General features: G+C 34.2%; 3 protein-coding genes across 8 annotated transcripts; 2 read left to right on the top strand and 1 right to left on the bottom strand.

The window, feature by feature from the left end:
* The first annotated feature begins 293 nt into the window (after positions 1-293).
* On the top strand, positions 294-2,794 carry LOC124186516 (acyl-CoA-binding protein homolog). 2 transcript variants are annotated; one of them, XM_046578292.1, is made up of 4 exons: positions 294-459; positions 576-635; positions 1,465-1,579; positions 2,146-2,794. In XM_046578292.1, exons 2-4 carry the CDS (start codon positions 621-623, stop codon positions 2,283-2,285), a joined length of 270 nt encoding a protein of 89 aa, XP_046434248.1. In that variant the 5' UTR covers positions 294-459; positions 576-620; the 3' UTR covers positions 2,286-2,794. The 2 variants fall into 2 exon arrangements, with proteins under 2 accessions (XP_046434248.1, XP_046434249.1); XM_046578293.1 differs by having other exon boundaries at positions 294-467.
* Positions 2,376-24,795, bottom strand: LOC124186510 (dnaJ homolog subfamily B member 6). 4 transcript variants are annotated; one of them, XM_046578275.1, is made up of 8 exons: positions 24,373-24,795; positions 11,637-11,728; positions 8,448-8,557; positions 6,971-7,081; positions 5,521-5,700; positions 5,186-5,444; positions 4,891-4,980; positions 2,376-4,380 (listed from the first exon to the last, which is right to left on the bottom strand). In XM_046578275.1, exons 2-8 carry the CDS (start codon positions 11,699-11,701, stop codon positions 4,212-4,214), a joined length of 984 nt encoding a protein of 327 aa, XP_046434231.1. In that variant the 5' UTR covers positions 11,702-11,728; positions 24,373-24,795; the 3' UTR covers positions 2,376-4,211. The 4 variants fall into 4 exon arrangements, with proteins under 4 accessions (XP_046434231.1, XP_046434233.1, XP_046434234.1 ...); XM_046578277.1 differs by lacking the exon at positions 24,373-24,795 and adding an exon at positions 23,781-24,005; XM_046578278.1 differs by lacking the exon at positions 6,971-7,081 and having other exon boundaries at positions 24,373-24,783.
* A 720-nt stretch (positions 24,796-25,515) lies between these two features.
* LOC124186515 (ubiquitin-conjugating enzyme E2 G2) lies at positions 25,516-27,282 on the top strand. 2 transcript variants are annotated; one of them, XM_046578291.1, is made up of 4 exons: positions 25,516-25,702; positions 25,894-25,975; positions 26,695-26,813; positions 26,896-27,282. In XM_046578291.1, the coding sequence occupies exons 3-4, from the start codon at positions 26,780-26,782 to the stop codon at positions 27,153-27,155; spliced, it is 294 nt and encodes a 97-aa protein (XP_046434247.1). In that variant the 5' UTR covers positions 25,516-25,702; positions 25,894-25,975; positions 26,695-26,779; the 3' UTR covers positions 27,156-27,282. The 2 variants fall into 2 exon arrangements, with proteins under 2 accessions (XP_046434247.1, XP_046434245.1); XM_046578289.1 differs by having other exon boundaries at positions 25,518-25,799.
* Positions 27,283-27,905: the final 623 nt, after the last annotated feature.

Here is a 27,905-nt window from a genome sequence, read left to right as displayed (position 1 = left end):
AGTTAGAACGTACAAAGTTGTGCAACGAAAGAAAATTTTACGTGCAACTATTTTTTTTTTTTAGTTCATCTCAAGTTCGACGGTACTTTGTATGAGAAGTTTTTTTTCTTCGACAGACCGAAAATTCCGTTCTTATTTTTGAAATTCCCTGACTTTTCACGGTTTTCCCTGCGCGTACGAACCCTGAAATTATAATGCAACTTCACACCGCTCAACAGAGAACATCGGTACGCGGTGTTTCCCCCACTATGTGATTCGAATTTACAGATGGCTGCTAGCAAAACGAAGGCGCGATACGATTGTAGAGGCGCTTCCCAAGTTCATAGTCCACTTCGGGGCAGCCAGTCAACGGTCAAGTTAAGTGTAGTCGAGAACGCGAGAGGCCGGCTTTTGTCGCTCCTTAGAAATTTTCGTACGACTCGACCTTGAATTTCGAAATTTCCCTCGCATACTCGAAGGGTGAGTAGGTAGGATTCTTTTTTTTTCTATTTTGAAATAATTATTCCGGCAATTTCGAGAGTGTAAAATTATGCACCTTCCACGTTTGGATCTTGTTGATAATTTTATGTACGCAGGTAGAGCCATCTGTGAATCAGTCAGATAACTAACTTCGCTGAAAGATGTCTTTAGACGAGGTAAGCTATACCTTTACAAAAAGAATAATCGATCGTGTTGAAGTTAGTAACGATATCGCAACAATTCATGCTGAGTAATTAACCGTTATTTCGCAATTTTGAAATTGCTTAAAATTCAGTAAACTGTAATAAAACAAAACATACTTATATTATGCAATCCTAGTTACTTGTAAATTAAAATCACTGTAAAAATTAGAAAATAGTGATTTTTTTTTCATCGTTTCGTTACTAACATCAACCTTGTAGTAATCGATATGTCTATTATTTGTATACATCACATAATCGATTAGTTTTGAAAATAATACCGCTAAAAAGTTTACTGTCCAGTTGAATGACTATAATTAACTTGACCGCCAATCAGATTGTCGGTTGAGAGGTTTATCTGGAGAAAGATAAATTTTGAGCCGGAAGCAAAGGTATCTATGTATAATTGTCATAAAAAATTGCTTTTACCTGCGATTGCTCAACTTATCATTCCATTTTTATCGCAAGTATTAGACTCAACATTCTTTTCAAGTCGTTAACGTGATAAAAAAAATATGTTGCAGACTAACGATAGATGCGGGTATACAGTCACGAATACTTTAACTTAATGTGACCTTTAAAGTAAGTAAGTTTAATGAATGCATACGGCAGAAAAAATGGTAATCGAACTGATACATAAAGATGCGAATGATAATCCAAAATGTTGTTAAGCCTTGAATTGAAATGAGAAACGTTGTGAATTGCGTGTGTATATAATGTTTACGGCATGCTAATAATATTGAAATAATTATTGGCCAGCCGAAGTTTCACTGATTAATCGCAATATTACGATTCAACTCCACAGAAATTTAATGCAGCTGCTAAAGAAGTCACCGAATTGGCTTCTCAGCCTGCCGATGCCGATCTTTTGGAAATTTACGCCTTGTTTAAACAGGCAAGCGTTGGTGACATCAATACAAGTAATTATATTACGAATACAATTTAAAAATTGCTTTTATTCCCGTCAACATTTAAGTCCATGGAGATCTGCTCGATGCTTTGATATTTTCAATTATTACAAGTAATTAAACTCAGTACACTATCGCTAATTGTAAGCTATTAATATGTTGGAAGTATGAAAGCAATGAACAGGCCTCAATTCTAAAAGTCATGCTCAAACGACAGAATAATCAACTGTGTGCATTGGGTATTTGAAAATTTGCATGCAGCAAGAGTTATTCATTATTTGATAATAACCACGAGCATTTACAAAATTATTCAAATATCAAGGTACAGAAAAGATCGTGCAAACTGTTGGGCCTTCATTTTGTGATATTAAATTAGTGTAGGGTAAAATATGCGATCAAAACCAGTTTCTATAATTAAATACGACCCAGTTAGTGTAGTCCATAATACCTCAATATTTACCGCCACCATTTGACTAAAATTTCGAATAGATACATTCTCCAAAATAACGCATTGACTCTGTCGTGAATTTTGTTTCATGAAATAATTACATTTTATACAATTCCTCGAAATTTTGCAGCACGACCAGGCATGCTAGATTTCAAAGGAAAAGCGAAGTGGGATGCTTGGGAACAGAAAAAAGGAATGAGTCAGGATGAAGCAAAAGAAAAATACATCGCCAAGGTCGCATCGCTTGTCGCATCTATTGGAAAAAAATAGAATCTTTTTTTTTATCAAATTATATGATACCTGCATAATTGTATGTCAATTTCTGCTTTTTCTACTTTCTTCTCCCCTCTATTCTATTCATATTTGCACCAATACCGATCGCATAGTACACGATTTGTACAATTTAAAAATTTTTATAGCAAATAAAAAACGACACTTGTAAAACACAAACAAATATTACACACAACGCACAAATAATATGTCCGCATAAATTATTGAACCCCTGCTAGACTTGTTATCAATTCATAACTCTCGCTGTTTGTTTCGCGGATCATTTACATAATCCGTCTAAAAAGGATTGGTATTTAAAATTGTGCAATATATGGTATGAATTGGTAATATGTCGATACCAAGTGGAAAGGGTAAAATTATATCACATGATAGTATAAATTAAACGTTACGTCAACGTTGTGCGACAAATCGAAATATAAATATATTACCAATTATATTTATTATGGTGTTATAGAAATGATTTAATAAAAGATGATTTACACGTCTCACTGTTGATATTACGAATCATTATCACCTTTTTTAACCGAAATACGGATTATGACACGGTCGATATTAAATCATTACGACATTTGAAATTGCCAATAGTTCTAATATAGATTCGTTTTAACGGTAGAAATTATTTACCGTTATACCAACAATCATTATTGTTATAATCACAGAATCCCGGAAGTTTAGGGTGCAGATTAAAATTTCCTGAACTCTTAAATCATACGCGAAGGATTTTACATCGGGCCGCGAACTTTTAATCAAATTTAGTTTCGTCTTGGGAATTCGCGCACAAAAAATTTGCAAGCGTATTCTCTTTAAAACTCGCATTACTTGATAATGAAAGGATAATAATAATGAATAATGGTAGTGTATTTTTCAGAAGCTTAACATTTTTGTCTTATCATTATATACACATACGTAGTCAATTAATTGCTTAAGAAAAACGTACAGTGGGCGACACAGTTTTTAAGGGCAGACTGGGCTTGGATTTTTAATTATAAGCTAAGAATAAGGGATACTCGCTTTGATTTGTATCATCATTTATACCTGACGCACACACCGAACGAATGATTTTCACGATTAAAATTTACCTTCCTTAACAAAATAATTAAGAATAATTTATTTGAATATTTATCTAGGTATTATAACGTAGGCTATTTAAAATTAGAATGGGTGTTATTTTATTATGTGTAACTTATAGTATATGTGTAGTGTGGTTAGAGCGTCGCGAAGTTCATTACAACATACGTTCTTTCGATACATTTGCTTTTTTTTTTTTTTTGTTTAATCGTTATAAATTAGTTTCATTCTTACTATATTCGTAGCATTGGCTATAATTCGTTTAACGGCACAGGCTGTCCTCATAGATTCAATTTTTGTTTTATCTAGCAGCATTGCCAACGTCTAACAAACAATTATTTGTAACAGCAATCTGTATGCAGATAAATATCGATATTTCGTTTCTTTTTCAAACAATTTCTTCTCACTTGTTTGTTACGTTTTTTGTTTCTATTTTTGTTTGTTTTTTTTTTTTCTTTACAAATTATGCTAGCTTTTCAATTTTATTCTACAAATACGTCTCGGTTTCTGCAATTTCATTACTACGGATATGTCAAGCTCGGATGACATCGTGCAATCTCATTTCAATTCGGATATTCTTTATTCAGAATTTTGTTCAAATAGTTTTCACCACCGTTTTCTCAAACAAAACTTTAATAATTTTTCTACTTTACTTTTGCTATACTTCAACTTTCCCTGATTTCCCGCTTCGTAAACAAACAAGAATAAGATGAAAATCGAAATGTAAACAATTAACGTTTTCAATTCACCTTTTGAATATATAATAATTATAGAGACACCGAAATTTATAGACAACTCTATGAACTAAAAATAGGTATACTGGCAGACGTTGGTTACTTATTTTTTATTTTTCTGTGCTCTCATATTCAAACATGAAGTTATCGGCGATTTCTTCTTGGATTTCAAATCATTCGAATACTTTGACGAATCTTGATTTATATTATGATTGAAACTTGCACCTTTGGATTCTTCGGTAATCCGACGACTCGTAGACGGCCCCTCACACCTGTCAAAATATTGACATTGACAAGGATTTTTTTTTTTCTTTTGCATTCATTGCAAAACTACTGAGACGTTCGACACAAATAACACCGCAAGTTTTTAATTCCAAGCCGAAGAGAAGTGATGTCTTAAATTGCAAGATTGGCCAATAAGTGTTGTTAGTATGCATCTTCATATTATAATATTAAGTTCGACGCTTAAAATTATTAGTCTGAGAGCGATATGATATGTTTAGTTGGTAAAAAAAATCAGAGGAACACAAAGAACTCCAGACTTTCGCCTCAAAATGGCTTTGGGGTACAGACAAAAATCATCCTAAAAATTGGATTAATACTGCGTGACATATTGCAATGCGCAAACGTTGCCACGTTATTGTTAACAGCAAGAATGGTATTATAACTTATATATCAGTGAGGTTTGGTTATCAATTTTTTTAATTAATGATCGGGGAGGGGATTTTGTGCAACCGTTGGACAGAGATCTAACGAATGGGGAATATTCAATTTAACTGTACGTTATAGATTGTGGTACGCCATTCACTGTCTTTGACTTCAACACGTCGTTCTCGTAGGACATTATCGTTTCTCTCCCGTTCTCGCATACTCTGTAACAAATTTAAAAACAATACTTCCATTAGCCTACTAATAATGTTAAAAGGCAGTGATTTTTCCACATCGAGAGTTAGTTATAAATATAATGTGGAACAAGAATCCCATGCGTAAACTTATATTTTACGTCAGTTTCCAAACGACTTTTATACGCTCACCGCATTGATTAAGACAAGCGGATCGTTATACGGAAATACTTGCTTTTTCGTTGTTATCTTTTTTCCGTTAATGAACCTCGTCGATGTGCTTGTCCTCTTCACAGCTGCTCCACTGCTCGGTCCGCCAAAGCTACTGTTAAAAGTACTAAACGATGTGAAACTCCCGTCTCTGGCTCCGAGTACATCCTGTAAATGTGGCCCCAAACTGAGTCCTAGTGGTCCAAAGAAGGGTGCGCTTAGGCTGTTGTTGCTCGGATGACTGTGTCTGTTAAGTCCGCGACGTGTGCCGCCCCCATGAAAACCTTAAGAGAGAAAATATCAATTGGAATGAGAAATTATAGACGCTTAAATCCGTTAAATTATGTGACTAGTAATTACCAGCAAATAGATCCTCAAATGGTGTTCCGCCAAAGAATTCTCTGAACACGTCTTCAGGATCTCTGAAAACAAACGGACCGCCAAATTGTCTGTCGAATTCATCCTCGTGACGCCTTTTGCTGCCGGGAGGCATGTGAAGACCTTCCTTTCCGAACTGATCATAGACGCGTCTTTTCTTTTCTATAAAATTAAAAACAAGAAAAACAATGTTTAGATGCAGTTCTCATAGCAGCGTGTTCACTCCGAATCCAAAAGCAAATGCGGGTTGCGGGCTGTTAGTAGACAACGACGATGGGGTTTGGAGATTGATAACCCGGTAGTCCAGTACCACTGTGTAGATGAGATGATTTTTTATAAACGGTTTAACGTTAATCGATCAACAATGTTTAATTGTTTTTGTAAGTCGCGCTCTATTTGAATATGGATTGTAGGATAACTCCTCTTGGTTTCAGTCACGCACGTTTATAAAAAATCATATCATCTCATTGAAAAAGCAAAAATGCAGCCAGCGCAGTTTTGTTAGAAGGCAAGGTTGCTAGTTGTGATGAGTGCCTCTCTGGTAACGACCGTTGGATTATTTGGTAGAAGGAATTCCCATTAAAATAACACTGGGGTAAAACTTTTCGTTCGACCTACGCAATATTTTATAAAAAAAAATTAATATGCCAAACTAGAATTTGTCGAAATGTAATCTATTCTCACATGACGTAGAAGTGATTATAGACAATTGATAATATCAAAGAAACATGCTGTAAAAATCAATCGGATAACTCGAACACTTTCAATTCCCGTTCATTGTCGACGTAGCGTATTCATTTTGAAGTAAGAAAGACAAAGTTAATTGGTATTATTTTTCCAACCTGTTGCATCTACAAGAAACATGTCCGTTCCTAAATGATCTCCCAGAAAATTTCTGTAAAACTTTAGAATCAATATTTTTTCAGAAACTTTTCATTAAAATTCTGACAAGAAACGAAATACATATTTTTTTTTTCTTTTTCTTTTTTGTTAAACTCATTTTTCATAAGGAAAATCCGTGACATTTCGTAAAAAAGAACACAACTCGTAGGTGGAAAATTAATATCAATTTCATAAAAATAAATACAGATAAAAATATACGGAGTTGTAGAAGTATAAACTGAAAACTTCTTTTCAGGCAATGTCAATGGTATTTTTGTAACGAAGATTTAGATGAAAAAAAAAAGAAAAAGAAGAACATCAAATTGTATAATCAACAGCAGCACCTATGAACTCGGATTTTACCATGGGTTGAATAATAATGAAGTCTGAGAAACCAGTTTTAGCATTAGCGATATAGGTATGTGTGTCTATATGTATACATATACGTATATATATATCGTTTGATGGGAAAACAATTTTTCAGGGATCTCTTATTCTGGAGACACTCTTAAAGTGTGTTTTTTTTTTTTTTTTGTTTTATCAATGGTACCAAAATATCGCTGGAAAGGAGAGTCAAAGAAAGTCCTGAAGGTGAATCCACGGCCTGGCCTCGACGACGCCTTCTGATACAATCGCTGATCGTACGTTCTTCTTTTCGCATCTGGATACCAATATCAGGTCACATCACAATCCGGGAACAAACAGAGGTGTTTTTTTTTTTTTTTTTTCCGTCCAATCGATTGATTTTATCAAAAGCATTGTAAACACAATTTAAAACGGGAAACTGTTTCCTTCAAAACAAAAACAAAAAGAATATAAAAAAAAAAAAAAAAAACAAAGAAGACGTTTGATAAACATATGAAAACTATAAAACCACGGGGTTAAATATTATCAATTGATTTATACATAACCAACATACTATATGTTCAAAGTAACATATGATATAATTAATCTGTTAGTATTTCAATAATCAGAGCGAAAAAAAAAGAAGAGATTATATCGAGTAAATTATACTGATGTGAATAAAAAAAAAAAATTGTTTACTAATGGTAACGTAATTGGTCCTAGATTTCGTTGATATTATTATCTTTTTTTTTTTCCAATCCAAGATCGATTACATATTACATACTTGGTATTTACGTCACCAGAGACACGTGTTATCACAACCATGCGGTAATTTATTTTTGCAATTTTGTAATATTGTTTGTTTTTGTTCGTTTTATTTCCATTTAATTTGGAATTTTAACATGGATCTATGTACAACCAGTGGAATAAGGAGCTGTCATAGTTATGGAACCGTAATGAAAGAAGGACTTGCAAAGTTTGAGGATTCATTTTCCCAGAGTGTCGTAGGTTTAAGCAAAAAGTTTAAAACTAATTGAAACGGAAACTAAAAGCTCCACTTTGAAACTGCGGCTCTCGAGCCCTGTTGAAACTTCTTTCGTGGTACTTTTCTCGACGATGAAAAGCAAAGAAAAAAATGTTTAAAAATTCGTTATCATGAGTTGATGTAATTAGAATAATTATAAAGACTATCTCTAATTTTGTGGTTGCATAAAATTTGATAAATGAGCGACCGTCGACCAATTACCACTGTAAAATTTTTAATAAAGTGTACGTAAATGATGCAAAATTTTTTACTAGTCTTGCCAAATCTATTAGCGAGATGAATGAATGCGCAAAGCTTGCTTTGGATAAAGCTGTTGTGACAGTTTAGGCTGTTACAAATTTCAATTACGCATTGATATTCGTATCGATGTGAGGGTATCCTTTAAAAAATGTTTTACCTTTCACTTATACCAGAAGATTTATCGAAACGATCACATTAGCAGTATAATAATAATATTTTCATAAATTAAACGACTGTAGTGACAAGACAAATTATAACGTAAAATGCATGCCAAGCAAGTGACTCCTGATAGCCGGGAAATGTGAGAAAAAAATTGTTTTTTGCATGAATAATAAGTTTTTCGGAATAATTAATAAATACGGATAAAAAAATTGATTACAACATATAAAAATTTTACCATCGATTAAAACTTCGTAAGCTTCCGAGATCTCCTTGAACTTCTTGTTTGCCTCGTCTAAATTTTCTGGATTCTTATCGGGATGCCATTTTAGCGCTAATTTTCTGTATCTGTAACAAAAGTATTACTAAATTATTTTCAATGAACGTAAATAAAATTAATTGTTCATACAAATAGAATAAACGTATTTTTTGTATCGTTAAGTTAATTTTTATATTTTCCGACAAAGAAAAATACATCGTTCGTTAAATTGACAGATTAAATATTACGAAAAAATTTTTATAACATAAGCCATTAGAGAAAACAGTATAAAATAAAGATCAAATTTTTGAAATCGTTCCGTCAATGCGGTTTCAGAGTAAATGAGAAATTTATCAACTTATCGCAATGATAAAATTGCCTGATTCGTTATCAAGAAACCGAAATCGGGCGAATCGGCACGCGCAGACAAAAACTGTATACCGTCTGTCGATAAGGAAGGTAACTTTCCTCGGTTGAAAAATAAATAAAAATTCTTGCACAATAAATCGTGATCTGGGTGAAAAAAAAAGGAAATTAATCGGCACAATAGCACATTGCTAAAAATAAACAAAAGTACAAATTTCACTTTTCAAAATAATATCTGAGTCAGGATAACATTTTCAAAATATTACACCGAATAATAATAACAATTAACTAAGTATTTGAGTTGAAGGAAAAAAAAAAAAATATATCCCACAACTATTAGCTAAGCAAAATATTTGTTTTTTTTTTTAATTTTTAGCAACAAAATCTTATGTTAATCTGATATGTAATACGTGAGAGAGGTTCGATTTGAACAAAAAAAAGAAAAATCGTTTTGAAGCAGAATTCAAACCGAAGCGTGAATATAAAGTTTCAGGACGTTGAATCTGAAAGCTAAAAACGAAACAGGTTTTTTTACCCTTGGTATTAGCGGCTCAGCATTCCTAATATAATAATTTAATCTTCAACTTTCACATTTCAAGCTTAAATAATAGCTTGGATTGGATAAATTTGCGAAAGATTATATAAAATATGTAGGATCAGGCCAAAGGAATAAGACTTAATAATATACAAGTAACGTTTGAATTTCGTAAAACGTTATGGTAATTATGCGTTTTTTGATAAAAAAAAAAATAAAGTTATTTCGTGACTTCATGGTTGTATAAAGAAATGCAATAAGGCGAGATAAAAAATGCAAAATATATTCATCATATTATTTAGCAAACTCAATTCACTCAAGAGCGTTATAAATAATTGCAAAACAATTCGGTTTTATTTTTTCCTCAATGTTTCGTTACGTCAACGTTATCTACACTTGATATGAGAGAAACTTCTGTTTGTGATTAGTATTAATTCTTAAACAATTATCATTTTTCACCATAAGTGATAAACACAATTACGCATACAAAATGAAAATGAGCTTAGCAAGTGTAAGCAGGAAATCTATTACGTGTTACTATACTTTTCGATTATTATCGTAACTTTTGCGATCATTTATCGCTAGTTTAACAATATATTGATATTAAGGCTTTGTTCAACTGAAAAACTCCATCGAACTAAACAATCAGATTTAACATTGCCGTTGACAACAAAAATGTACAGCATTGACAACAGTAATCATATTAAATAATTACTTGTCACGTATTTTCTTGCAATTTCAAAAATATAATCAAAACTGTCGATGTAACGAAAGATATTTGATTGAAATTTTCTAACGACTGTAAAAAAAAAAAAAAAAAAATGAAACTCACCTCAACGCCAGTATAAAATCAGGGTCAAATTTTTTCACCAACTCTGAACAAATGTGTCTATTGTTTTTACCATTCGAATCGAATTAAATGGTGAAATAGATACGAAGCTCGCAATTGGTACGTAAAAAACCATTTATATAATATTATATTACAGGTGTAGAAATATTTCATATGCACGAGAAAAATTCCGTAGTTTACTTTACCGAATTACTTTCTTTCCTTTTTTTTTTTTTTTTTTTTTACAACAATCGTGTGACAGTTACGGAAGAGTTCATTTCGGTTCTCGTTTCTCTGTGAATGCTACATTCGGTGGCCGTGAAACGGGTCAGAGCCCTCCATAAAAAAATAAGAGAGCTTGACGTTCGGGTTTTATCACACGGAAGATCATCCGAGACGGTATGAATAACAAATGCATCACTTTGCGGTAGAGATCGGTTAGTCAAGTTCTCACCATGTATTTCCGTCGGTCGTTTCTACATACACACACATATATATATAATACTATATATATATAAATCCGTTTTTATCCTCAACACTCAACACCAAATTTTTATATATATCAAATAAGAACAAATGAAACTATTGTAAAATTGTTAAACTTTTAACAAGAATTTATACGGAAACGTACGGTCTTTGTTCAACGATTAAAAATTAACTTTCTACAAATTGTAAAAATACTGTCAAGGTTAGAATAAATTATTAGCTGAAAGAGTTGAATTTTGAAAAAAAAAAAAACAAAAAAAGGTCATTTTTTTCTTTTTTGTTATTGGAAGGTGATGATAGCTTTACAGGTATCATAGAAATGTAGAAATATTTTTAATTGGACCAAGTATTTCTGTTTTTTTTTCCCAAGATTTCAATTTGTCGGTTAATTGTCTTTCGAAAAATGTCCGGTAGAATTTTCCCGAAAAAAAGACATTTTTATTTTAATTACTTTCGTCGAGTAAGTTTGACGAAAAGACGTGATGGAAAAGAAATAAAAAAATAATCACGTTCTTTCAATATCGATTCAAGATCGAGAAAAAAAAAAAAGAAACGAAAAGAAAAGAAAAGAAGTGAATTATAATGACACTAAAATTTCCACACTTAGTGATGGTTGAGATATAATAATTACAAATTTATTCATTTCGATAAAATAATATAACATAATATATATATATTAAGCTTCTCAGAAAATACATCGTTAAAACGTGACGGTATCGGTTTTTTCCTGATAGCATGACGAATTAGTCGTCTGTTATTCATAAGGTAACAAAGCGTATCGAGATCGTTTCTCCCCAACATTCGAGAATTAAGTAAACAATAACCGTTGTTACTAAAACCGTGACCAGGAATACGAAATGAAAATGAAAGGTTCTAATATCGGCATTGAATGGTTGAGAAAAAAAAAAAAACAGTTAACGGTACATAGAAATATTATTAAATATATACTCACGCTTTTTTTATATCCGCTCCAGTCGCACTTCGTGAGACATCGAGGATCCGGTAGTAATCAACCATCGTAGCAGTTAATTCTTAGGCAACCACCTGTCGATGTGAAAAAAGAAATGAATGAATAAATAAATAAACAATAATAATAATAACAATAATCGTAACTACAAATAAAACAGTCATAATTAACGTAAATAACTTTGTCTTGGTTGTAGATTTTTTTTCTTCTTCTTATACGTATCTCTTCACACGACAATTGCGGAATAATTTTGAAATATAGAGGCGAAAGTGAATTTATTCCTTCCTTCGGGCATCACTGAAATCATCTGCGTATACGGATAATAAATTAAATTCACACGCTACAAACTGCAGTGCAAGTTTTTTATTTACACATATTACATAAACCTTCCATTGGATATATATATATATATTTTTACATCGAATCTAAGATAGTCCGCATTGTGATCGAAGTTTCTTAAGGAAATTAACATGGGTGAAAAACTTTTTTTATCGGTATATATTTTATTGCAAGAGTAATAATGTTCCAAATAATCTGTAACCGCGAGGTTTTGGTGAGAATTAGTGCTGCTATCTGGGAAAAAATACACATCATCGTACGAGGCAATCCAGACGAATTGCACAACCTCGAAACCTGGCTTTTCTTTTATTTAGAGGAAGTGCAATTCGTCTAGATTGCCTCGTACGACGATGTGTATTTTTTTTTTTTTTTTTCACACAGCATCGCTAATGCCGACTAAAACCTCGCAGTTACAGATTTTTCGGAACATTATTACTTTCGCGATAAAATATATAATGCGAAAAAAAGTTTTTCTCGTGTCATTTCCGTAAGAAACTTCGATCACAATGCGGGCTATCTCAGACTTGCTGTAAGAATCTGAAAAAATTTGGCGACTCTTTTCAAATGATTTGAAATTGATTTCAGTGATGGGGCGGTAAAAATTCGTCAACACCCTAAACAACAACCACCCTAGTATAGATATACAATTAACGGGATACTTGCATTACAGTTGAACTACAAAAACGACATTTCCGTGACTATGACATATTTTTGAAAATATATATATACAAACGAGATTATATTGCACGGTGAATTTGCAACAGCAACATATTATCGCATGTTTGATACATACATAACAATGCACGTCATTGACAAAGTATATGTGTATGTATATATATATATATATATATATATATATATATTTGTACATATATTACACAGAGATAACTGCAGAGACATATTTCCTAGTGGGAAACGCTTAAATTCAAAGCCTGGGCCAATGAAAATTCTAAAGATAGCCAAGAACCATCTCCAGAATAGATTTAAAAGCGGAGGTGGAGGTCACTCCGGAATCTTCCCTAGCTACACGAACTATCACCAAACTGCTGCACGGCATACACTTATAATCGCTCATTAGATGTTTTTTTTCTTCTTCTTCTTCTTCTTCTTCTTCTTCTTTCTATCAATCAAACAGCAACCGCAACGACGCGTTTGTAATACCATGTAATAACATTAACAAAAAAACAACGATAATAATAATAATGATAATAAATATGAATCTGTACCTAGACAGAGAAAAAAATAAATAAAAAAATTAAAAAAAAAACGAGGTTCGGTGGTTGGTGAAGTTATAAAAAAAATGTTTAGTCAACAGCGGAAACTGAATGTCAGTTAATTATGTAATGGAAAATATTTATTTACCGTATGAGAGCGACATTGGTATACTGTATGTAATATTAATATATAAACTACGATGTATATTTATATTTAAATAATCATTTAGCTGTGGCAAATTTTAATATTCCATTTGTTACACCTTTCTCCGAATTTTTCAAACTACGGTTTGGAACCGTAAAAAAATTACAACTGTTTTCATAGCAACAGTTGCAAGAAAGTGTAACAACAGTAGATGTAGAACTATATTTTTCGATTGTGGTAAAAAATGAAATTAGTCAAAGACTGAGCGGTAAACGGAACTGAAAATTGAATTATTCGTTTCGCTACACAAAACGGTAGATTTATGTTTATGCTTTTGTGTATGTAAATTTGTTCACACTTAGATAACCGTAAGAATAATTTTGCATACGTCGCGTTCTTGAACCTAATTTTATTTTTTTTTTTTCGGTATGAAATGTTCAACGAACGAAAACCTGATGAAAAGAAAACGCGAAATGCGAGGCAAATAGGCTGATTCAGAATTATGAAATTCTGCATACTGTAGGAACAAAATAATATTTCAAAGTAAGTTATTCATTACAGAAATAGTCAGAGATGTATAGATGCGTGATAATTTTAAACGACAACGAGAAAAATAATAATAAAAATAAAGTTGACAACAAACTACCGAATGAAACTCTCGCACGGGCTAAGTTGTGAATTTCACCGACTAGTCAGGGTTAATTAGTACCGCAACCTTGAAAATTAGTTAATCAGCCCATCTACCAACGCATCTTAGAATGAACGTCTGTTAATTTCACGGACGCATGAGTAGACAACGATTACGATCACGAAAAGTATGAGATATAAATTTCACTGCCAATGTCAGTGTGCCAGTGTCGTTGACGAAGAAATATTTATACTATACGATAAAATGCATGGATAATTTTTGGAACATGCATGCGAAGTTTGTGATATCCGTTTATTTTTACTCAATTTTTCCAGTTACTCTAACGAACGAAATTCTTATCAATTTAGTGATTCAAACCTTGCATCAAGTGCAATTGCATCGTTAAACGAGTTGTAATATATTCGCCTCATCGTGCACGTATGTATGCATACACAGAAGCCATACGAAACGTTCAATTTATTAATCCAATTGAAACGTTGCGTAACGTGAAATTTTATAAATATAACTGCTACGTGCGTGTTCCCCGCCAATTTAGTTTCACGTATATTGATTGATTGATCAACCGTTTCAACTGTGTGCTTGTATAAAAATAAGCTCTTCTTGAATAAGCTATATCCTACGCAGCGCTAGAATTCAAATAGATGTATGAAATGTAAAAATAACCGTTTCGTTCAACATCACAGTCAACGTCTGTTCGAATTTTCATGCGTGAGCACGTCGTAACACACATGTTATGCATATGCATGGATTATATTCGTCCAACGCGTTGCAATCAACAAGTTCCGGTCCTATACTCGAATAAAGCTTTCTTCTAACGGATCATCATTCAAATTAATGCATACACACACACATATATATATGTATATATGCTGTATAAAAATACAGCATGAAATGACAAAAATTACAGTTCGTTATTTCGCGATGAGTATGTCAATAATTGTTTTTTTTTATTTTATTTTTTTTATTAACATGATGTGGAAAATCGTTTTTCGCAAATCTTAGAACTGTCTGTCTATCGTATCTTTTATAAACTCAACTTCTTCGGCGTCGTTTTGCGTAAAGTTGTAAAATCAAGACAGTATTTTTCTTTTTGCAATAGTCGGAACTGACTGTCGACAGAAATTTATGTATATATTTCGTTTTATTCAAGTTACGAACTTTAATCTCGTGAATTTTTTACAATATTTAAAGTTGAAAATAAATTAATTCTATACACACGTATAAGTATTTTCATATTTCGTTTCGTTGGAGTTGTACGAACTTTAATATAATCGTAATGAAGCTTCGTTAGTGGGATGAAATGAATTCTTTGTCTATAGACACTTCGTTACGTTAAGAGTTGAACGAACTTCAACCTCGTGGAGCTTCAATAATTTAGACAAGTGAATTCTACGTTTATTATGTTTCATTCCGTTTGACTAACTAATCGTATAAAGTTTAACTTTGTTAACCCTTATTAATGAAAACAAACAAATTCTATGTTCATTATATACACATATTTTCTTTTTTGCATCGGAATTGTACGAACCACTTCAACTCCCTGAAACATATCATCGATAGTTAAAACAATAGACTTTTTACACGTCCACATTTTGTTGCGTTGGAGTTGTTTAACAAACTTCAACGTCCCAAAGCTTCAACAATGGAAAAAACTTTTAAAGATGTCTAAAAATCTGTAAACTATGATAAACAAAACGTACTCTTATTTTAAAAAGGCGACGTCTTAAAAGTCGTTTCAAAATTGTGCAAATAATGATAATTAGTTAAGTTAAACTTGCTAACTTCAGCCTCGTCAGTCGGGTTACAATATATTTGGTTTCGTTAAAGTAATAAATATTAACCTCGTGCATCAGGTAGTTCTATAGTATTACAACCTTTCGATCGATCTCTGCAATAATGATATAGTGAGTAAATACGTTAATTGGGCGTCGCGTATGTATTACACAATTATTCACATACAGTGTTTCCAAGCAAACGTCACAGTATGTTGGGTTGCCTACCATGAAGGGGGGGGGGGGATATTGGTAAAACAGACCTACCGAGGTATCGGTAATACAGACCCACCGAGTTATCGGTAAAACAGAATTACCGAGTTATCGGTAGGCAGTGCGTTTAAAGTCCTCGCGAGTGAGCTGTAACTATGTAGGATAGAGGTAAGGATGAGTATCTCGCATGGGTTTTCGACTAAAAAAGTGTCCACCAAAAAGCGAGAAATATTAGTTAAAAAAAGTCACCAGAATGACGCTCGTAAGCAATAAGGGTAAGAATCTGATTGGCGCTTAGCTGAATTTTTACTGCAACAACGCCATCTCAATTTGCTTCTACTTTACGGACACTTTCTATACGCGAAAATAGTCCTCTTTATCTCTACCCTCGATAGCTGGAACTTGGTCGTGTTTCCGAGTTGTTTCGTTGTTTTACAACCCAAGCCGAAGCGTCAAAGTGATTACATAACTTAACTTGCCTCAAGTGATAACGACTCGGTAGGTCTGTTTTACCGATATTTTTTCCCCTCAATGCTAGGCAACGCAACATACAGCAGCGTTTACTCGCAAAGAAAATCCTGTACGCTTATAAGGAAGTGATTCTTGGATGTTCCGAGGTATACCGACGCGCTCCAGAAGCAGAGACAGGGTTATACCCAATGGTCTGCGGGTGTACCTGAACAAAGTCAAAGAGTGGACGCGATTTACAGCTCGAATCATGCACCTACGTGAAACTAACACGCGCGTGTGTGTGTGTATATATGCTCCAACATAAGTACATTAAACGTTCATCCATACTACTACAAAGTGTATAATAATAAGCATATTGAGAGGAGACCTTGCCAGAGCCTCGCTCCTCGCATCGTGACGCGGGATATTCCTAACGCCATAAAATAGTTATCATGAATCACCGGGGGCAGAGTGAATTTCGATTTCTGGTTCCGTCTGTTTAAGCAAAGTCTGAACTTATACCGTACAATGCAGGCGTGGGGTTTAAATTCGTGGGCGAGTTTCCAACAATGGATAGTCAGTTTCTTTTCAGTCTAGGTATCCACGTCTTGGCGCTAGCGTGTATTTACCTGACCAGGTAGGTAAGTAAGTACATGGTGTACATAAGTATGCACATACATACCGCGGCATTTACATTTACATGCTGGTCTATGCAAGTCCCCCTACAGGCATCACACCAAGCTCAAGATTAAATAGAAGTACGTGCTATGTGGTGCAGGTACAATGCACTCCCAGGGCCGATATCATCGAGTGTCCATCGAGTGTACAGTTTGAACAAGAACGAAATAATCGTAAGCAGTATTTAAAACTGAACGAAATTTGAAAACTGCAATTTTTTATGTAATAATGTTATTTATACTGATACCATGTTTATTAACATTCATTTGTAAAAAATCAGGGTGTCTACCAATGTTTCATTTCAAAATTCCCTGGTATTCCAGGTTGTTTTTCTTTCTTTCTTTTTTTTTTTTGAAAATTTTCAGGGTATTTATAACGAGGTTTTTGACAGCAAAATTTATATACATACGTATAGTAAATGTTTATTTGATTTTTATTTTAATGTATAAAGAGTTCAAGGCTTTTCCGTGATAATAGACACCCTGAAAATATTCATGAATCATAACTCAAGTTCGCATCAGTAGAAATGAATTCACTGTAAACATCGGCTGATTGTGCAGAGATTCAAATATTTCTCTAAATAAACGGTAACATCCAAAATAGTCATTGATTACTAATCGATTACACGTGAGACGTACATGAAAAAAACGCCTCAAAATTCATTACAAACGACTCGTGAGTAAAATTCACGTTCACGATTAGGAAGAAACATTTTGGGAGAAAAAAAAAGAAAGAAAAAGAAAACGGAACGATAAAACAATCGGTGAACTTTTGTGAAAGAATCATCAATCGATGATTCGTAATTGTTGCAACGCGTGTTATAAAATTTTTCGTTTTCTCTCCCATATTCGAGTAGAAAGATTCTTTTCGCAAGATTGAATCAACCGCGATTTATTGGTCTCGTTTTGTAAATTTCCGAGTCCAATCGATCACTTTGTTTGCTTTGTTAATTTCTTTACCAGACTGTACATCCACGAAGTGAAGTTGGCCCGTGAATGGTGTTCATCGTGCGATAGTGAGAGAGACAGACTGCACAAGTGGCTAGTTTCACTCTAAAGCCATTAATGAACAGGAGTGTACATACCTACCGAGAGAGACCAGCATATATACGTTTCAGTATTGACCCATAAAGGAGTGCCAAGTATTTTCAATCTATATTTATTTACAAAAAGTCTATTTGAATACAGGGGCAATGCTTTGCCAGAAGCCGAGACCGCGGTTTGGAAAGTAAAAAACAAAATTTAATTCTCCGTTACTTTTTTTTTTCTTCCGCAAAATTACCGTGAGATACTCTTCGTCCAAACCAAAAAATTTAGTCCACCTGCATCGATCAGATTTCGTAGTTAATCGGTAGTTGGAAAACAAAAATTATTATTTGTCATCGTAATCATCGAATTACGTACGGAGACCGGAATGATAACATTCATAAAAATAAGGATCGAACGACTTTTTCATTAAAAGCAAACATCCTTTAAACCCTTTCGTGCATACATTTTTCCTTACATGCGATTCACTTGAAATTTTGCATTCACGAGCTTTTCGGGTCACTGATTACGAATCTAAATTCGAAATTCGAAAGTTCAAAAAGCGCGGACAAAGAAAAACAAGAAGAAAAATTGTGGTTTGTGTAAAAATTAGCATTCGGATTTTCATTATAGATTAGCAGAAAATGCCTTTTTTTCGTGGAAAAGTACAAATCAAATGTGCTATTTTTGCAATAAATAAATAAATAAATTTTCATATGATTTCTTAGTCTGGGAAATTATTTCAGGGACGACATAGAACCAAAAAACTCGGCAGTTGTTACCAAAAAAGTAGTTGAATAAATAAAAAGTGCAAGAAAAAAAAAAAAACGTGGTGGAACGCTGAGAGTCCGAGCGTGAATGAAAGAGTTGATTAGCGGTGAAAGAAAAATTTTTTACCAAACATATATTATTGAATGGTTTGATCTCGAAACAAACGTCATTATCATTTTTCTTCCTCGTCATTATCATTTTTCGTCATTAGTTATTACATGTAATGGACAAAATGTACATATGTAATCACTCGTTTCAACTATTTGTTACGAAAGAAATGGCGCTAGACAATTCATTGTCACTCTTTCTTTAGACACCTGTTACTACTTATATTTTGACACCGGTCTTCGTATATACAACACAACGACCTTTGACAATAGTTAGCATTGACAACGATATCTATTTGTAACAGCTAGCATTGGCAAGAATTACAATGGCGTGTATAAATAGTCGATGCTCGATACATACATAGGCGAGAAAAAATGATTTGTTAGTTTAAATAAATCGGCATTTGGTGAATCAAGAAAAACATTTCTCTAAGGTTACCAAATCCTTTCGGTAAACTGAAAAATAGACTTGAAGAGACCGAACGAGAACTTTAATATTTCTCAAGCATATCCGGCTGATAACATCAAAGACAGGCCGAGGAAAATTGCATCTGAGATACACCGAAAAGAAGAAGAAGAAGAAGAAGAAGACGTGTCAGTGCAATAAATCTCGACAATTTCGCAACTTCTTTTCAAGTTTACAACAAAAAATTCTCTCGCAAAAAACAACATCTTTCGGCCTAAAGTGAAGGCGGATTTCGTTCCATTCTCGTATTTTTTCCCGACGTCATTCTATCGTTATTTTCCATTGTATCGGCTCGGTTGTTGTCGGCGAAAATAATGTTTACATTATAAACGACGAGATCGAGTATGTATCATGATTAAATATTCGTACCGTAATCGTGACCGGAGAATTTAATACGTTCGTTTCACCGTATACTTTTCTCCCTTACCTCTAACTAAAAAATATAGATACTCGCGATGAAAAGATATTTCAATAAAAGATAAAAAGAGAACCTGATTTACACCAACGTTTCAAATCCACATTCAATCCATTTACGAGACAATACCGGCCGATTACTTCAATGGTATCAATCAATACAAAACTTCAGGGCCGCACGATAAAACGTTTCAAAGATAAAAATGAACATTTTTTTTTTTTTTTTTCTCAACAAGACAGCTTTACAGAGACAGTCTTATATTAGTTTCAGAATTGCTGTCTTACGGACGAGCCACTCTCAAGTGATTTCATAAACTATTCTCTCTTCTGAAAGGTACTACATTTAATATCTTATAATGTACACGTACTGTTGGTATAGAAAAAAAAAACGAACAGGATCAAATTTAATATTCATCAAACGATAGCATGCATTGATTTATAATTTAACAACAATCTGTGATTACTCAAAGAAACAACAACAGCTGAAGCGATTGGCATTGAAATTATTTTATTGTTGTTGTTTTTATTATTATACTTATCGTTTCATTGATACGAGTAACGGGAAGATCGAATACAGCATCATGGGAAAATTTCTAGTTCACAAACAATGTAAAATCGTTAAGTTTGATGATTCGAATATTAATATCGCATACGCGTATAACCGATGGCAATAGAGTCAATCAATCCGATGTTCGGAGTGTTTTACAATGCATCATGCCTAACAGTTGAATTAGTGTAATTGTGATACGTTGTGTATAATGAATAGTTGAGAAGTGTGCGTGAGCAGGGAATCATGAAAATAGAATCAAAAATAACAAGAGTCTATTGGTACTGATTATACGAGTAATGATAATATAAGGTTTCAGGAGTGGTGATAAAAAAAAGAGAGAGCGAACAAAAAAATAAATATGTATGTGTATAAAAGTCGATAACATGTCACGCTGTTTGTGAAACCATTCTATATACACGTATACATTATGTACACCCGATATAACCGATCGTGATGATTTTGATCGAATTTTTTCTTTTTCTTTTCCTCGGTTTTGCAATATCGTGGGACGCTTAGGGTTCGCAAATGACCGCGAAATCAGAGAGAGAGAGAGAGAAGAGAGAGCGCGAAAAGAAGCAAGCACAAGGTGGTGGATGTGGGCGTCCTCCTCGCACACAAGTTAGCTAGTGACGTCACAGTACATATTTGGCCAGCCATGCCGAAAGAAAGGATTTTGCCAACAGTGTGATTTCAGTGATATACTAACGTACATTTCTGCACGTGTATTGTTACTTATATGAATATATATATATATATATATATATATATATATATATATATATTTATATTTATTTTTTTTACAGGCATAACATCCCCGCGTGTTTTCCGTTTCCACGTATAACGTTTGATTGAAACGAAACTAAGGTCTAGCAATTTTTCCGAATTTAAATATCGAACGAACCGATTCCGTTTTGCCGAGGTCTTTTATACATATATATATATATATATATATATATATATATATATATATATATATATATATATATAAAAGACCTATTACAATATATGAGTCACTGATCGTATACTTTATGCATCGTGGACGTTATAATACATACGTGGGTAAGTTAATTTGTATATTTGGAGCGAAGAGCCTAATCTAGTAATGTTTGTAATTTGACGGTTTCACGGCGTATAGATGTATAATATGTGTATTAAATATATACCTTATGTACATTGCGTATGTATGATACTGTTGCGAAACCGTTTCTCGTGGCTTTTATTCGTCATTTATTAACAACTTATGATTATACATACGTTGCTTGACCATCGAGCGATTTCCGCCCGCGACTCGGACAAACAATACCGTTTCTGGTTCATGAGATAAGCGAACCTTATGCGAATATTATACAGAAATGACAGATATTATACATACACACGGTTGATGATCGGTAAATCGTATATTATTACAGTATTCAATCTCTCAACCTCGTATATATTGGCACGATCATCGAAACCCGGAAAAAATCGTGTGTCACGGAACACACGAAGAAAGGAAATTCGGTTCGACGAGGTAAAGATTACGAAACGAAAGGAAAGAAAATCAAAATCATTGCTCTCGGTTAGTCATCGTGAGTGCATAACATATTATATGTATATATACATGGACTTACAGACGGTACCGGTGATTAAATTTGCGATAAGGTTTTATTATTTTTTTTTTTTTTTGTATTCGTACAACCTGTGTATACGTAAAACAGTTAAGCATGACATAAATTGCGATAATAATTAGTTACTTCAATGTTGTAGGTATAGGTAGACTATAGTCAGGCTGCTGAAGTTAGCAACGTTAGCGTGACAAAACATTGGGGGGAGGGGAGGAGTCACTATATGGCAATTTTACAGTGACGTTGAAGCGGCCAAGTTTTTAAAATATGAGTTTCTTTTGCGTTATTATAACTTACCGCATTTCAAACATTCCGATAATGGTGAAACAGCGATTTCTCCAAAATGTTCATTGTAATTACGATAACGTTACTAACTTCAACCTCGCCTGTAGTCTATGTTTGTTTTTCCTTTCTTGTATATTGTTGTCGTTTCATCGCTGCATCGGTATAAGTCACCGACTAACAAATAAACGATGAACAGTAATCTTAACGGTCGTTTGCACACGTATGTAGAGTTTGAAGACCGCTAGAATTGCCGCTTCGCTTCGTCGATGACTGATACATGTGCGATAATTAATCAATTGACCGACTCTCGGTGTTCCGGTAACAATATAAATTAGACATACGTGTATAAATATATATTTGTGCAGATTTCATTAGGCGATGGATGGAAGGCAGGTGTTTTGCCGATATAGAATCAAATTGAAGTTGGTAACGTTACGAAGATTTTGAAACTGTCAAAAAATCGTTAAGCAATAATAAAACAAAACAAACTCGTACTTCCAAATCTTAGTACCTTAAAAATCGTTGTAAAATTTAAAAAATTGCGATTTTTTCCCCCAACATTTCGTTACTAACTTCAATCTACTCGTCGATACAGCTGGTACACCTACAAACGTATTTGATCGTTTCGACAATCGATATCGGCACAAAGAACAACATTGAATTTGCTAACAAAGAGAGTTCTCGCAGGCAGGCAGGCAGACCGCAATAAAGCGATCGCATATATACGTACGATTGCGACTTGTTGCCTTGAGTGGCATGTAAGATTCATGCCGTTCGATCAATACGCGATTTTCGCTGCCTGTTCAGCGTGTTTAGAAAAAACTCGAAACGATGAATTGCATGGGCAACCGGGTTTGTAGATTCGAAACTTGATGACGAAAAACGGTACGCTATATATGTGTATATAAGGCGATTTTTTCGCATCTACAGCAGCAGCACTTTATAACCTCAAAAGCTGCGTTACTGTGTGTGTATGTCTGAAGTTATCCACACAGTCGTTGCGACTACCGAACCATAGATTTATTTTAATTAACGAGCGAACAGCTGCAGCACGTAGAATATTTCATAACCCGTTAATTACGTGTTCCGATTTCATCGCGATGTCGGGTTAAATAACCGATTAACACCCGAGTCTGTGCGAAACGGACGCAAAGAAACGTAGATTAAAAATCATGAGTCATAAAATCCGCAAGTATCTCGATGTTGCACATCGGAGAATCATCATCTTCCTAATAGTCGCCTATAGAAATTGAAAACGTGGTGGATGGTATTAAACGTGTATAATACGTATATCGGAAGCGTGGACGCACAGAGGCATGGATGAGAGTGTGAACAAATTGGCACAGCCCTGAAAGGCATGGCGAAAAGTACATACATACCTTGTTGGAATAAGAGATCGCAAACGAGTTAATCAGTACAGGCAACGTTCTCGTCAAAATTGGCTTACCTGTTACAAATAAATTGGAGACATCCACTCGTGTGAATTGAGTTACGTTTGCGATCACGGCTAGTTTTATTATTAGTCAGTGTCCGGCGTTAAACGTTAATATAGCCGTTACACATGCCGTGCGTCTATTCGTATGCGAATTTAATTTAATTTCATTTAAGTTAATTATCCGGATAACGCCTGTGTTTCAGACTGAACTGTGAACACACCGATAATACGATTCCTTTATCAACGGAAAATGACGTATCTCATCTTTCGACGTGAATATAGACACGCACACATTCACACAGGTTACCTACGTGGTCCGAACGCTATCGAATATCGCGTTAACATCGCAGAGACAGGAAAGGTTTAGGGAATGCATGTGTAGCACACCAATAAGTGATAATCGGGCGAATCTAACCCTCATTTAATCGAAATGTAGCGTGCTGATTTTCTACTCCGGTCGGAGTAAGGCGGCCCTTTTTTTCCCCTTAGTTGGGCAAGACTTGAGTTTCTAGATTTCACCGTGTCGGTAGAGTTCTACATACTTAGTTTTCGTTAATACCCTGCTAGATTTTTCACCGTTTTTATATTATCGTAAATTACTCACCGGAAAGTGGCTCCTTAATTATTACAAGTATACAACACACTGATGGATTAATTTTCAAACAAGAAATTGATGTTTTTTTTTTTTTCTTTAGGTTTCTATTGTCGTTATTACGGGTACACGTTGTTATTATGTGTATATTTATTTATTTTTTTTTATTTCTTTTCTTCTCTCTCCTTATCACGGGGCAGCACACATCGAGAGCACAAACGACGGAGGACCTTCACACTCTACAAAAAAGTGGAGAAATTTCTACACCCGACTGAAGTTGGCTGCAAACAAACAAGCATCACCACCACGATCGATACGCAAGATGGCGACTCAACACTTCGATAACCGGGAACTGAGAAAGCAGCGAACGGTGAAACGGTGGGCAACGCTCACCGAGTCGAACTAAACGCTCACGGCTTGAAATCCAGCACTAAACCATATGGCTCGGTCAATGATGAGCGTGTTCGTCCGTTAGTGTCGCGACCCGCACGCCACACAGACTTTTTCAAAGTCTCTTCACCAGCGCCAGACTTTGCTACGCTTTGTCTACAGCTGTTTTCGCTGCTGATACACAATACCAGAAAACGATATTCGATCAGTATTATAAATTTCCAAATTTGTGAACGATGCAATTAGTATATATTCAATACTTTCTGGACAATGTTAGCAAAGCCGAATGTAATTTGTTTGTTAAGACGTCTTACGTATTTGACTTCCGAAACAACGCGTTGTTGCTTTGAACCTCTTGTCACCGTATTTTCGCTTTGCGGTGTTTGGAAATTTCAATTTATTTTGTGCGGTGCATAATTAATTTCAGCTTTACATGAAACAGCAAAAAGACTGCAGTGTGGGGTCGAATAGAGCTCAATAATCCATTGAATCTCTACAAATGTAATCGACGGTCTATTAGTTACTTGCTTGACGAGTTAAACAACCATTCGCAGAGTTTGCTGGTTTAAAATGATACGTTAACGGCGTAAAGATTGTGCCGAAGGTCCTTTTACCGCTACTGCACTTCCATGCACTTTCTGACTTTGTTCCGGAGTTAGTTGGCGGTACAGTCACTTATATTTTATTGCTGTTGCACCGATGGGTTAACTACGAGTTCTGTCTCTGTCTTGTTGATTTTTTAGCGCTGGCGGCGCATTTTGAAACGTACGCTGTGCATGATCGGAAACAGTACCAATAAAAAAGTCTCATTACCCAACACCGCTACACTTTTGAACATTTTATACGCCAGCCGGTAGAGCGCAGTATTTCATTGGCGGATTTTCATCATTTTGATATCAGTATAGGAAAGTGTAGCGGCTACAGCAGTGAAAGTATCCCAAAATTACCATAGGTGACATGTTGAATCGACCGTGTTAACTTGGGCGAATAATATTTAGCAATAATTATGGCGGGTTCTGCTCTTAGACGTTTAATGGCAGAATACAAACGTGAGAGAATGTTTTGTTTCTCACGGTATACATGCTAATACAATTGACGTGAAATATATTCTACATAACCTCAAAATTGTTGAATATTTTTCAGAATTGACACTGAATCCTCCGGAAGGAATAATCGCCGGACCAATTAACGAGGAGAATTTTTTCGAATGGGAAGCTTTGATCACGTGAGTCAACCGAACTTTTCTTTCAACACGTCTGTTACTTAAGTCGAAACTGACAGCTGACACTTCATGTCTTCCATATTAATTAAAATTGCTGCATTGGCAGTATCTCATAGCGGAGATAGGCCTACGAACCAGTTTTTCTCGGCAAAAAAAAAAAAAAAAAAAACAACTGCGATGCGCCATATTTTTTAAATATTCAAATTGTTCCGTAAGTTGGCGCCAAAAATTTCTTTCATTTCAACTCTGCCAATAATATGTAAAAAAAAATCGAACAATCCTTCTATTGTCGGAAATTTCTTATTTCAAATTTATTAATTGATTTAGACGGTCAAACATTAAAAATTGATCAGCAGAAAAATTTGCTTTTGATATATGAAAAGTCCGAAATTTTGACACTGGGATTTTGTTCTATTATTTCTAATGATGAGAAACATCTGCCACATTTTACAATTTGAGGTGAATTTCTAACAAAAATCAACACAGAAGAATAAAACTATGTGCTTTTAATTGTTCATTAAGGTGAAGTTCGATCCAAAAATTTGAGGATAATGAAAAGGTCAGGGCGAGAAATCTGATCATTGACATTTCATAACTCACCATTAAAAGTTCTTTCTGTGGGAATTGTAGATTCTATGGGATACATCTATGTGAAATGAAATGTAATAATGTACATTAAGTACCCATTACATTCAGAATTATATTGAATATGAATTATGCAGCGGACCCGAAGGAACTTGCTTTGAAGGCGGAGTATTTCCAGCAAAGCTAATTTTTCCCCCTGATTATCCCCTGAGTCCTCCAAAGATGCAATTCACATGTGAGATGTTTCATCCGAACAGTAAGTTTTGGAAATATTCATCCAATATATGGGAAATAAGTATACAATTGTGTGAAGTGTTGATGGAATTTTAAACCCACAGTATATGCTGATGGAAGAGTTTGCATTAGCATTCTTCACGCGCCGGGAGATGATCCGATGGGTTACGAAAGTAGCGCGGAAAGATGGAGTCCTGTGCAGAGTGTAGAAAAAATTTTATTGAGTGTCGTCAGCATGTTGGCAGAGCCTAACGATGAGAGCGGAGCTAATGTTGACGCGGCTAAAATGTGGAGAGAAGATCGCCTTGAATTTGAGAGAATTGCACAGAAGCTAGTTAAGAAGACTCTTGGAATTCCAATATAGTCTTATATCATAAAAATGAATCGAATGTTATCTATGTACCAATTGTTTTCATCATTTATTTACTGCTCGTTAAATTATCAAAATAATTGTATATAAAACGTGAAATATGGAATTTAGGTTTTCAAAACTGTGTTATCGCTGTGATATATATTTTTCCCCATCGTCCATCTGTATTCAATGATCAGTAAAGAATGCAGTTCTAATGAAATATGTTTCATTCGATTTCACCATTTTGCCGAGGTATGCCTTCGATCCATTCAATTTGAATGGCTCTAAAAAAAACCAAACAAAGATACAAATTCCAGACTCGGCACAAACTACTGAAAACAAAGTTCCAGGTGTGGGTAAGTATATGGAAAAACGACTGTTCAAACATGACATAACATGTATTAAACAAATTAAATAATCATATGGCTGGTCTGTCCGTAATGTAACAATTATTTGTTTCCTTGAGAGCTATTAATTATTGTTCAATGTAAATTGAAAAACATGTTAAATATTTTTCTTGGAATAATACTGAGTTGATTACAAATTAAATATATCTTCCTAATAACGGATTGCTTGTAAACTAATAATACTAACCATCTTTAGGTAGAGTTAAGTCAACGTTCTTTGCTGTTACTTTTGCACGATATATTTGAATTACATATTGTACTCATAAATTAGGTAAGTTAATTTACCTGATTTGAAATATCTGAGATTTGTAAATACATCTCAATTCCAGATTCGCTGTTTTGGGATGAAATTTGT

The sequence above is a fragment of the Neodiprion fabricii genome, chromosome 7, assembly GCF_021155785.1.
Source record: "Neodiprion fabricii isolate iyNeoFabr1 chromosome 7, iyNeoFabr1.1, whole genome shotgun sequence".
Classification (NCBI taxonomy): Eukaryota; Metazoa; Arthropoda; class Insecta; order Hymenoptera; family Diprionidae; genus Neodiprion; species Neodiprion fabricii.
The sequence above is the reverse complement of the archived record's forward strand: the minus strand, read 5'-3'. Positions and strand labels throughout refer to the sequence as shown.